Source organism: Chrysemys picta, chromosome 13 (assembly GCF_011386835.1).
Source record: "Chrysemys picta bellii isolate R12L10 chromosome 13, ASM1138683v2, whole genome shotgun sequence".
NCBI lineage: Eukaryota > Metazoa > Chordata > Testudines > Emydidae > Chrysemys > Chrysemys picta.
Window position 1 is genome coordinate 51,818,165 of NC_088803.1, and position 12,608 is coordinate 51,830,772.

General features: G+C 45.4%; 1 protein-coding gene across 25 annotated transcripts in view; it reads right to left on the minus strand.

Annotated features, from left to right (window-relative positions):
* RTEL1 (regulator of telomere elongation helicase 1) overlaps positions 1-12,608 on the minus strand; it is a 98,982-nt gene that overhangs the window by 50,552 nt on the left and 35,822 nt on the right. For all 25 annotated transcript variants that reach the window (XM_065566243.1, XM_065566244.1, XM_065566253.1 and 22 more), the window contains 4 exons: positions 10,450-10,582; positions 9,304-9,417; positions 5,171-5,211; positions 3,906-3,991 (listed from right to left, as the gene is read on the minus strand). In XM_065566243.1, coding sequence (XP_065422315.1) covers positions 3,906-3,991; positions 5,171-5,211; positions 9,304-9,417; positions 10,450-10,582 — 374 coding nt within the window. The remainder of the gene's footprint in view (positions 1-3,905; positions 3,992-5,170; positions 5,212-9,303; positions 9,418-10,449; positions 10,583-12,608) is intronic.

Genomic DNA, 12,608 nt, shown 5'->3' on the forward strand with positions numbered 1-12,608 from the left:
GGGCAGTTTAGACAGAATGGCCAAGACACTTTCTCTATGCTTTGTGCATCTTTTCAGAAGCCATGCCAGCAGTGAGGTCACCTCCTTCCTTTCAACTTGCAGACCCTTGGCGCCCAACATCTGCCTCCTGGATACTACTCCTGCAATCCGCACTGAACAGCTGGTTCCCTGCTCCCCACCACTGGTACCTTAGAAGGGGAGCAACAGTTACCTAGGGAAATGTCCTACCAGGGCTTCTGCTGGGACACACAACTCATTAGAAAAACATCCCTAACTTCAGCCAGAAACAAAGACAGGGGATATGAGCAACAGCAACCAAGGAAAGATACAAACTACAATAAATTTATTATAGTGAAAAATAAAATAATCCAACTGGGAGTTTACTATCAAGGATTTTGTAACTATTTACTATCAACTTTTTTAAAACAAGCCAGTTAGGAAGTATTACCACCCTTCTGTACGTCTGTCTGAGAAAACCATCAAATTGATTGGAATCCAACCAAAACTCAGCTTCAAGTCATCCAGGCGTCACCTCCATATTAAGGATACCAACGATGAACAAGAGGAAAGCCAGTTAGTGATTTAGTCTAGGAAAAGTACTGCAGAAAGCTAAGGGAACAGGGTGACCAGACAGCAAGTGTGAAAAATCAGGACAGGGGGTGGGAGGGTAATAGGAGCCTATATAAGAAAAAGCCCCAAATATCGGGACTGTCCCTATAAAAATGGGACATCTGGTCACTCTATAAGGGAAACTACAGAAGTTGTGGCTCTCCCCTTCTAAGCCTCAGCATGCCTCAAGTGGTCCCTTCTGAAGAAAAGCTGTTTAGCTTTTGGCTCATTTATCAAGAGGACGATATTCCAAGATGACCAGATATGAAGGGACCTGTATAGTGCTTATTTAAGCAAATGGTGAGATTTTCCAAAATGTCCCAATATTGGTTTAACTCTGTTTCCACTGAAGTCAGTGGTGATGAGGAGCTAATCGAGATGCTATGCATGCTTTAGAAACTTCACCTTAATCAATTAAGCAAATAAATAGTGTATTTGACACAAGACAAGCAGGAGGACTGTGTAAAGCAGCAGCATCTGCTCTCAGGCAAGGGCTTATAAGGAGATGCAGGTCTGCTGCAACTCCAGTTCCTTCTCAACTACGAAGCCTGGAAGACTCTATAGCAGAGGAGAAGAAAGTTAGTAGGTGGAGTACCCATAGGGAGAAAACAACTCAAAGACTTCAAGTTACTTTACAAGTAAATAACCTCTCCTCCTTCTTCGACTCACAAGCAGTGAGGCAGGTGCTGAGATGGCAAATCCAAAACAGTTTGGGGGACTGCGTCACCAAAGGTAGCATCAGCCATGGATGCAGATTTCATAGCATAATGTCTGATGAATGTGTGAACTGAGGACCAGGTTGCAGCCCTGCAGATTTGTGTTATAGGGACATCCTTCAGAAGGACTACTGAAGTGTTCCAAGACCTGCTGGAGCGGGTTGTCACTCTATGAAGGGAATGTATCCCAGCAGCTTCATAGCAGGTCAAGATACAACCTGAAACCCACTTCAACAGTCTGAGTGGAAACTGGCTGTCCCTTCCTCCTTTTGACACAGAAGTCAAAGAGTCTGGCAGAGGCCTAAAGGTTTTGATCCTGTCAAGGTAGAAGGTGAGGGCCCTCCTGACATCTAGTGTGAGGAGACTAACTTCCTCTCTGGAGGTCTGAGGCTTCGGAAAAAATACCAGTAAACCGATCTCTTGGTTGATATGAAATTCTAACAAGACTTTAGGGAAGAATCGAGGATGGGGGCACAGCGTCATTCTGTCACAGTAGAAGGCAGCGTATGGTGGGTCTGCCATGAGTACCCAGAGTTCTCCCATTCTTCTGGCCAAGGCGGGAGGGATAGCTCAGTGGTTTGAGCACTGGCCTGCTAAACCTGGGGTTGAGAGTTCAATCCTTGAGGGGGCCACTTAGGGATCTGGGGCAAAATCAGTACTTGGTCCGGCTAGTGAAGGCAAGGGGCTGGACTCGAGGACCTTTCGGGGTCCCTTCCAGTTCTATGAGATAGGTATATCTCCATATATTATTTTATTATAAGGTGACAGCTATCAGAAAGGAAATTTCAAGGAAGAAGTGGAAAAGAAGACAGGTTGTCATGGGCTCAAATGTGTGTGTGTGTGTGTGCGCGCGCGCGGAGGGGGGGTACCTCAAGGCATTGGGAATTAGATTAGGGTCCCATGGAGATGGGTTCTGGACAGAGGAAAATAATTTATAAACTCATAAGGTATCTGGCCATGGTTGGATGGGCAAAGACTGAAACCCCTTCTATAGGTAAAAGGAAGGCTGTAACAGCAGCCAGGTGTATTCTAACTGAGCTCATGGACTTAAAGACACAAGGTCTGAGAATCAGGTAATCTAGGACCTTAAGAGCGGAGCTTCTGAGGCTCTCAAAGGGTGATGAGAATACCAGGAATGGAAGCGTATCCACTTTTGCAGGTAAGTCTTATGAATAGTAGGTTAAGGCTAAGGCAGGCTAGTTCCTACCTGTTCTGACACCGTGCTGCGCCCTGGAAGCGGCCAGCAGCAGGTCCATGTCCTAGGCGGGGAGGCCATGGGGCTCCGCATGCTGCCCCCACTCCGAGCACCAGCTCTGCACTCCCATTGGCCGGAAGCCAGCCAATGGGAGCTGGGGGGGCATGTTGGTGGGGGTGTCAATGCCTGTGGGTGAGAGCTGCGCGGAGCCGTTTGCGTGCCTACGCCTAGGAGCCGGACCTGCTGCTGGCCGCTTCCAGGGCGCAGCACGGTCCGCGGTGCCAGGACAGGCAGGAAGCCTGCCTTAGCACCCCTGCTGCGCCACTGACCGGGAGCCGCCTGAGGTAAGCCTGCACCCCAACCCTGCACCCCAAACCCAGAGCCCTTTCCTGCACCCCAAACCCCTCATCCCGAGCCCCAGCCAAGAGCCTGCACCCCCAGCAAGAGACCTGACCCCCTCCCACACCCTAACCCCCTGCCCCAGCCTAGAGCCCCCTCCCACATCCTGAACCACTCATTCCCGTCCCCACCCCGCAGCCCTCACTCTCACACCCAGCCCATAGCCCCTCATCTCCAGCTGCATTGGGTCGTGGACATTAACAGTTTTCTTCAAATGGGTCGCCAGAAAAAAAAGTTTGAAAACCACTGGGCTAGAGCATGGCTAGCGTGCACAGAATCTTTGGGAATTTAGCTGCTAAAATCTAAGCCTCTACTGAGCATGCACAAACTGAGATTTTGCAAAGGCTAATAACTTGGTCAAATTTGTGTGGATTTTCACAGAGACACCAAAAGTAAATCCCTGACACAAAGGCCACCCCAAATTTCAAGTCCCTCTTTCAAAGCATGGGGGCAAGAGAACATTAAAAAAAAAAAGGGGGCTCACCAGAATTTTTTAACATGGGCAAAGCAAAATATTCCGGCTGAGGTAGACATCTGTCATGAAGAATTTCAGCCCAAATGGTTAAAGTTTGGCAAAATTATTGAAACTGAAAACAGGGTCTTATAACAGGATGTGTTGGGCAACTTTAATAACAGGTGGTGCTACCAGTCCCACCTCAAGTATACATTAATTTGTAGAAACGTGCCTAATTAACCAGGCTTCTTTTATCTCTTGCTCTGCTTGTTCCACAGTTCCCTCATTGTTCAGCGTCTGTTGTGTTATGACAGCTTTTTTTAAGCTAGGGCTTATTTGTCTAGAGAGTGCTGTTCACAACCTTACGTCACAATATAGACAATAAATGTATATGAACACAGAGATACATAAAATAAGTATTTGGGCAAGTCAGTGCTAGACTGCAGTACTGGGAACTCCAATATAAGCACCTGTTTGTGAAAATTTGGTCCAAAGTGTGTAACTACAATTCATACACAAAGAACCAACATACTCTCCAATATTCCAGGCTTTTATCCATGACCGGATACGAAGGGAAGAACACCAGCAGCCCATGTGGTATAATTCGCACAAGATTACCTGCAACAAGAAAGATGGTGCATAATATCACCATTCAGAACACTTCCATTCTGAGGCGTTGGTAGGGGATTAGCCTACTTTTCTCAGGGCATGTACTGGTCTCCCTACAACTCCTCTTCATCTTCTTGATGGAAAGGGTGGGAGACACAAGCGAGTGTTGGAAGAGGACTATATTATCACCACTGTTCTAGCCTGGTTAGCATTCCATTGAACAATACTGACACAACATACCACATCTGTACGCTAGAAGTATGTGGCTAAGAGATGGAAAATACCTAATAAGTTGTCTTGTCCATCTCCATGCCAGGGTTGAATTGTTTCCTACAGAAAGATGTGAGTATCAGAGGGAAAATTATTTTTTGTAGTGACCCAGCCACTTCCAGTCTTTATTCAGGCCTACTTTGATGGTGTCAAGTTTGCAAATTAATTCCAGTTCTGCACATTCTCATTGAAGTCTGTTTTTGAAGTTTTTTTGTTGAAGAATGACAACTTTTAAGTCTTATTGAGTGTCCAAGGAGACTGAAGTGCTCTCCTACTGGTTTTTGAATGTTACAATTCTTCATGTCTGATTTGTGTCCATTTATTCTTTCGCATAGAGACTGTCCGGTTTGGTCAATGTACATGGCAGAGGGGCATTGCTGGCACAAAATATCACATTGGTAGATGTGCAGGTGAACAAGCCCTTGATGGTGTGGCTGATGTGGTTGGGTCCTATGATGATGTCCAGAAACCTTCTTGTCAACTGCTGGGAATGGGCCACATCCATTTTGATTGAATTGGCCTCGTTAGCACTACAAAAAGTAATTTTCCCTCTGTTGATATTCACCCCTTCTTGTCAACTGTTGGGAATAGGCTACATCCACCCCAATCAAATTGGCTACTTGGTAAGGCAACTCCCATCTTTTCATGTGCTGTATATTTATACCTGCTTATGGTATTTTCCACTCCATGCATCTGATGAAGTGGGTTATATCCCACGAAAGCTTATGCCCAAATAAATGTGTTAGTCTCTAAGGTGCTACAAGGACTCCTCCTTGTTTTTACTGATACAGGCTAACATGGCTACCCCTCTGAAACTTGCTTATATTTGTTTAGAAGTCATTTCCCCCATTCCCCGCTCATTTATAAATAATCCAGAGCAGAAGCTTGTTTCCTGAATCTGATGATAACGTCACTTACCTATTGTTTTCCCCAGAGAAGATAGACATTCCACAGAAAACCTACAAAGACGACAATACCAATCAGCATCACCATCACATGTCCTTTTATTAACTCACTCTTGTTTGGAATAATGTTGCACTGCTAAACCCGCATCCTCTCTCCTTCTCCTGTGCCTTCACTCCCCTCCTCATGGACGAACCTCAAAGTCAAGGGCATTTCAAGCATTCCCGCTAGCAATCATGATGTCCAAGTTTTCTTCACTTATTTCCTCCCACCTTGTTTTGCAGGATGACTCCACAGTCCTCTAGGGAAGAAAGACTGAAGAGGCTCTACCTCCAAATGCTTCTATAACATTATGATCTGCCAGTGTGAGTCACTACTAGTGCAATACATTACTTATTGCGCCACAAGAGCCAAGCACCTACATAGAAACAGAGGAAGATCCTCCTACAACTAGCTTTTGTACATTGCATGTCAGCAGCATCCAATGCCCCAAACGGGTAGGAATAGTCAAGATGGCAACAAGCAGACAATCTCTAATAACAGAAAAATTAACAATTTTGAGACGTTAGCAGTGAAGAAAATCTCGGTCCTAACATATCAGCCTTCAATCAGTGGAAGTACACATGACCACACGTAATAAGGCTAATTATTAACAGTAATAAATTAAGGAACAGAATCCTGTTAGAGAGTGGTCTGTAGAAACTGCCAACATTGTGATGATTAAAATGACTGATGATCAACTAGGTGTGGTGATGCCATGGGAAAAAAAAAGGAGATGGGTTTGGTTACTATATTACTAGTGACAGCCGAATTAGTCACTGTCCCTAAGCGCTTTTGTTTGGCTCAGCACTGCTTGTACAGTAGCATACTGTGCTGGTTTCTATGGAAATTCCCCACATTTGGTCTTTATTTTAATCTCCTGGTTTCCTTCTCTTTAGTTCCAGACAGTTTTGCATGCTCTGTTTTCTTATTAAGCCTGTGGGGAGTGAGGGGGAGTAAAAAATGGTTACTCATTTCTCGTAACTGTTGTTCAAGATGTGTTTGTTGTTCATGTCCATTCCAATCAGGTGTGTGCGCACGCAGGTGCACGATGGACAGAAGATTTTTCCCTTAGCAGCATCCGTCGGGCCGGCCTGGGTGCCCCCTGCAGTCACGCCTTCATGGCGCTCAATATAGAGCCCTGCTGACACGCCACCCCTTCAGTTCCTTCTTGCCGGCTACTCTGACAGAGGGGTAGGAGGGTAGATATTGGAATGGACATGAACAACACATCTCGAAGAACAACAGTTACGAGAAGTGAGTGCTTGTTCATGTCCATTCCAATCAGATGACTCCCAAGCCAAGTTCAGGAGGTGGGGGCAGAGCTGTCCACTGATTGGAGTACTGCTCTTCCGAAGGCCACATAGTCTCTGGCCTGCTGGGTAATCGCATAATGCACGGTGAAAGGGTGTATGGAGGACCACATTGCTGCTCTGCAGATTTCCTCAAAAGGCCGGTTTAGGACCAGAGGGCAGCCTGAGGATGGGTGTTGCCTCCTCCTGCCACTCCTGTTCCTCCTCCGAGAACCATCCTGTCGGTTCTGCTGATGGAATCTCGGAGGAGGTTGCGGTCGGAAGTGTCTCTGCTGTGTGGCGGGAGTGTGCAGACCCAAGGACTTGAGGGTAGCTCATAAGTCTTTCAGGCTGTGCAGCCTCTTGTCAGTCTTTTCAGAAAGAAGAGTCTCACCCTCAAATGGGAGGTCCTGAATAGTTTGCTGGACCTCATAAGGGAGCCCCGAGACTTGGAGCCAGGAGCTCCTCCTCATGGCTACCCCAGTTGCCATGACCCTAGTGGCGGCATCAGCACCGTCCAATGCAGCCTGGAGGGAAACCTGGGATATTAGCTTCCGCTCCTCCACCAAGGCCAAGAACTCGGTTCAGGAGTCCGACAGGAGGAGTTCCATAAACTTGGCCATCGCCGCACAGATGTTGTACGAGTACCTGCTGACGACGGCCTGTTGGTTAGAGATACAGAGCAGCAGACCCCCTTTCTCCCAACCAGGTCTAGACACTTAGCCTCCCTGTTTTTTGAACTATAAATGTTCGAACCCTCTGGTGGACATGAAATAACGCCTCTCATTGCACTTGGCAGTGGGCAGCAAGGAAGCTGGGGTCTGCCACAGGGTCTTGGTGGTGTCTACAATGGTTTTAGTAAGTGGAAGGGCAATACGGGAAGGTCCTGATGGTGCAAGGATGTCCACCATGGGATCAGCCTCCTCTACCACCTCCTCGGCCTTAATGCCCAGACCCTGAGTGGCCCTGCGCAGCAACTGCTGCAGCACCTGTTGTCCTCAAGCGCCGGGGCTACGGCTGTAACCGCCAATGCTTCATCCAGTGATGAAGAGGAGAAAGCTTTTATAATGAGCGGATGCTCCCTGCCATCGGCCTCCAGAGGGTCCCGAGACTCTCAGGGCAGCGCTGGTGCCAGTGGCGTGCCAGACGGTGCCGGAGCTGCAGACACCGGACCAAGAGTTGACGCCGTCATCAGTACGACGGGAGGAACCATCGATGGAGCCAGTGCCGATCCACTCACAGGTGCCGACGAAGGCAGAGGGCCCTCGGCACCGGGGCCATTGGTGCCTGCGTCGTAGTCGACGTCGACAACGGTGCCAGCATGGAAGATGACCGCAAGGACGCTGCCGAGATCGGTACTGGAGTCGACGACGGTGCCACTGTCAGAGGCATTGGGGTGTGGGTAGGCACCGAGGGCAGATGCGTAGCTGATGGTGGGACAAAGGTGGCTGAGGCCACACAATTTTTAAACCCCAAGGACCATGGCATCCCATGGCTACAGGGAGGAGGGATGGGTGGGGGAAAACCCCCAACAACTTTAATATTAAGAAGACACTATGGTAACTATATACAATGACTACAGAATGCGCTTGCTAAGCAAGGTGTAAGGAAAGTTCCAGCCAACCATCACTGGCAGTAAGAAGGAACTGAAGGGGTGGTGGGTCGTTCTATATTGAACGCCATGAAGGACCAACTCCAGGGGGTGCCCAGACTGGCCCGACGGATGCTGCTAAGGGAAAAATCTTCCATCCATCGTGCATGTGCACACACCTGATTGGAATGGACATGAACAAGCACTTGAACAACTATTACTACAAATTCTGATGCTATTACCCTTGAGAAATCGTGGGAATTACACCAAACACTGTATGCTTCACTTACTCCACACAACACACTGTGGAAAGGAAAAAACCTCAGTGGTATCTTACGTCAAAATAAACTTAAATGGCAGGCCAACTAAGTTTCTTGGACTAGCAATACACTATCATAGGACTGTATATTGTCACCCATCATTATAGTATCTGAGTGCTTTCCGCATATAATCAATAGCAAACTTCATGGAATCTCTGGCACGTCTCCTTTTATGTGGTAAAAACTCTTCTATGGGCAGTGGTTTTGGTTTACTGAGTATCACTAAAAAGGCCACATCTGCCCTGGCTAAACCCAAACAAAAGCAGTCTTAAACAGGGGAATGTATATATAAAGTTGAACTTAAAATGGATGAAAAAGTATCAGGATATAATTGCTTTGAATATTTTGGAAAGGTAATTAAAATAGGAAAATATGGTTGATATGCAGAAAAACTTCTCCCTCACCCCAGAAACTTCAAAAGGACTACCTCTTTAAACACCCATTCACAGAGGTGAATACAATGGTGCCAAAACAACCATGCTACTCTGTTAGGTAAATAACGTTCTTGTAAAGAATTGATAAATACATAAAGCATGGAACTACTTCTTAAAGTTCTACAAACAGGTTTTTAAGCAAAAAATGACATTATAGAATAGAAACAGAACAAAAGGGGGAACCTTAATTTCAGGTCTTTAGTTTTCTAGGCAACAGCACTTAGGTTTCTTTTTTTCCCAGCATAGAAATTCTCTGCTTTTTTCCAGATTGGCTAAGCACAAACCAAAATGTAGAAGCATAACATTTCTCTATAACCTCACCTTCTGCTGCTTCCTGTTACTAATTAGAAGCCTGTTTATCTAAGAAGTGAACTTCGCAGATCACTTTTTCCACAAGCACTCTCATTTAAACAAAACTCATACACTGATACCCAAGACTTCACAGCAGTATTTAAACGAAAGAGCTGATTACCTTTTTTCATAGGTAGAGCTGAGCAGACCTCCGTCTGGTCCCTTGGGAATTATCCCCACCCATATCTGGTGTTTATCAATAACATGTGGATTTTCCAAGCAAACTGGGAAAGGACTGAGGAAACAGGAGAGAGATGATCTCTAATGTAAGAACATAAGAACGGCCATACTGTGTCAGACCAAAGGTCCAATTAGCCCAGTATCCTGACTTCCAACAGTGACCAATGCCAGGTGCCCCAGAGGGAATGAACAGAACAGGTAATCATCAAGTGATCCATCCTGTTACCGATTCCCAGCTTCTGGCAAACAGAGGCTAGGACACCATCCCTGCCCAGTCTGGCTAATACCCATTGATAGACCTATCCTCCATGAATTTATCTAGTTCTTTTTTGAACCCTGTTACAGTCTTGGCCTTCACAACATCCTCTGGCAAAGAGTTCCACAGGTTGGATGTGTGTTGTGTGAAAAAATACTTCCTTTTTTTGTTTTAAACCTGCTGCCTATTAATTTCACTTGGTGACCTCTAGTTCTTGTATTATGAGAAATAGTAGATAACACTTCCTTATTTACTTTCTCCACTCCAGTCATGATTTTATAGACCTCTATCATATCCCCTCTTAGTCTCTTTTCCAAGCCAAAAAGTCCCAGTCTTATTAATCTCTCCTTATACAGAAGCCGTTCCATAACCCTAACAATTTTTGTTGCCCTTTTCTGAACCTTTTCCAATTCCAATATATCTTTTTTGAGATGGGGTGACCACATCTGCACGCACCATGGATTTATATAGAGACAATAGGATATTTTCTGTCTTATTATCTATCCCTTTCTTAATGACTCCCAACATTCTGTTCGCTTTTTTGACTGCCCTGCACATTGAGTGGATGTTTTTAGAGAACTATCCATAATGACTCCAAGATCTCTTTCTTGAGTGGAACAGTTCATTTAGACCCATCATTTTATATTTATAGTTGGGATTATGTTTTCCAATGTGCATTACTTTGCATCCTCTTCATACCAGTTCTAAGCCGTCATTTCATTTCCAATCCCAAGCATTCAAAAATAATGAGATAAGGCCCATGAGATTGGCTTACAAACAGTAAATAATGCCATCTAATGACTTTATTTGCACAGAAAGAAATTAACTTACATCTGCATTTCCATGGTGAAGGAGGAGAGTGGGGAGAGGGTCCCACTAGTGAGAATGATTGTCCGGACTCCTTGACGGACCAGCTCATGCATGCTGTACCCGGGGCTGAAACACCAGTAGCTCAAGACCTTTCCTGTATCAAATAGAAAATAAAACACTAAGAACCGAGGTCTGTCTATACAGTGGAGACCACGTGTCTGAGTTCCTCGTGCTGTAAACCAGAGTTTGAGGTTCTATAACTGGAGATGGGCACAAACCACAAAGCAAGAACCTAGTGCTAAGTTTTCATACCTGTTTAGGGGTGTCTGGACCTGGGGTTTGTGACTTCAGCTTGTCTCTGAACTTAAGTCTGCCAATTCAAAGCAGGGTTGAAGGTCAACACCCATCCAAATTTCAGTAGTTTCTAATTTCAACGAGAGACTGTCGTTATCTTCATCAAACACACAGTCTACTAAGGACGATTGTGCCAGCTAGAGTAACCAAGGTTGATGGTGTTGCACCATGTATAGAGAAGTTCCCAGAACTGGTTCAATCCTATGAGTCCACAAATCTCTGGGGCATCCCCACAGGCGGCATCAGGATGTGCACGCCCCTTCATATGTTGATGGAGAGTTTGAGAGCACAGCGTGCTAGGGTGTTTTTATCCATCCTGGCAACATGGTTGAAAAGCATGTAACATCACTTTTGAATATAATGAACACCACTTTTGAATATAAGGAGTGACTGGGCTCCTCCACAGTCTCAGGCCTTCCTTCAAACACATCACCCATTACACATACCTTAAACTAAGCCCTCCTGGTCCAAAGACAGCAATTGGTACTTCTGCAGGGGAGCTAACTGAAAGCTTCTTCCAACCCTGATCAAGCTGTGCTTCTCAAGTGAGTCACTCAGTACCCATCATTAGAGGCGGAAAATTATTTTAAAACCAATGTTTTATTCTCCGCACTCCTTCCCGCACACAGCCCTTTGGGCAAACACACCCAGGAGATACTGAAACCTTGGAAATTTATATTCAGAGACTATGAGCAAACCTCTTCACTACACACCAAAACTGGTGCAAATTAGCATGGTGGAGGCAGTCTCTAATTGGACCTGTATGTGGATAGGTCTGGGAGAGTGCCCACACAAGGTGAGTAGAGACATTCAAGCAAGGAGCACCGGTAATCCCAGATGAGGAGGATGCTGAGGGAGAGTGTGGGAGGCTCAGGGAGAGGAAACACCCCCCCCCCCCAACTCATAAGCCCACCCCTGAAACATCCTCTCTCTCTGAACATGCAGGGGGCTTTCAGAGTGTCAATTCCATGGATTCTGGAGGAGGCAGGATTGGACCACAACAGCGAAAGCCTGTGGTTCCTCCACTGGTTGTGACTTTTTGAGCATATGGGTAGCCCAAAGCGAGAATTTAGCCCAAGGTGTTAAACTCTTTTTAGTGAGCTGAGCCAAGACAGATCCCCATAAAATCCACTGAAAAGCAGCACTTTTCAGGCATCTGACAGTATTCCTACAGACTATCCTAACAGGAGCATTACAGCACCTATGTGAGGAAATATTTGCTTTTGGCTGTTTTTGCCATCTCTAGGATTTGCATATGTTGTAAGTCTACTAACTAGCTTGTCATGAGTAATGTTTTTGTTTTGAAGAAGAGGTAAAGAAAATATTTTGTCCCTGGTAAACTGTGGAAGATTTTCATGACAATTTTGCAAGACTGATGTATACAAAACACCCAAACATAAAAAAACAAAACAAAACCAAAGCAAACTGTGCTGTTTGCTCCGCTTCCTCTTTCCCCACCCCCCCATAATGAAATTTGTCCAGGAGAATTCTTGTAATAGAAAACTAGGATTACACAATATTTGAAGAAAACAAAACGTTCAAGTTATCAGAGAACTATGCTTACATTTAGAACTGACATCACTAAAGTCAACACTTATTTCATTGAAATACTTAGAAGAGGAGGTCCAAAAACAACAGCTGAAGTGCTAGGACTACTGATATTCCTAAAAATAAGTTGGTTTTGGCCTCAAGGTGAATATTTTTACATGGAAAAAACAAACAGCTTCCATTGTTTAAGTGCCAAAATTATGAAACCAGATACCGACAAACAAAACAAGATAAACTCTTAAGGCAGGTCTACACTGGAAATGGAGGTGTAATTTCCA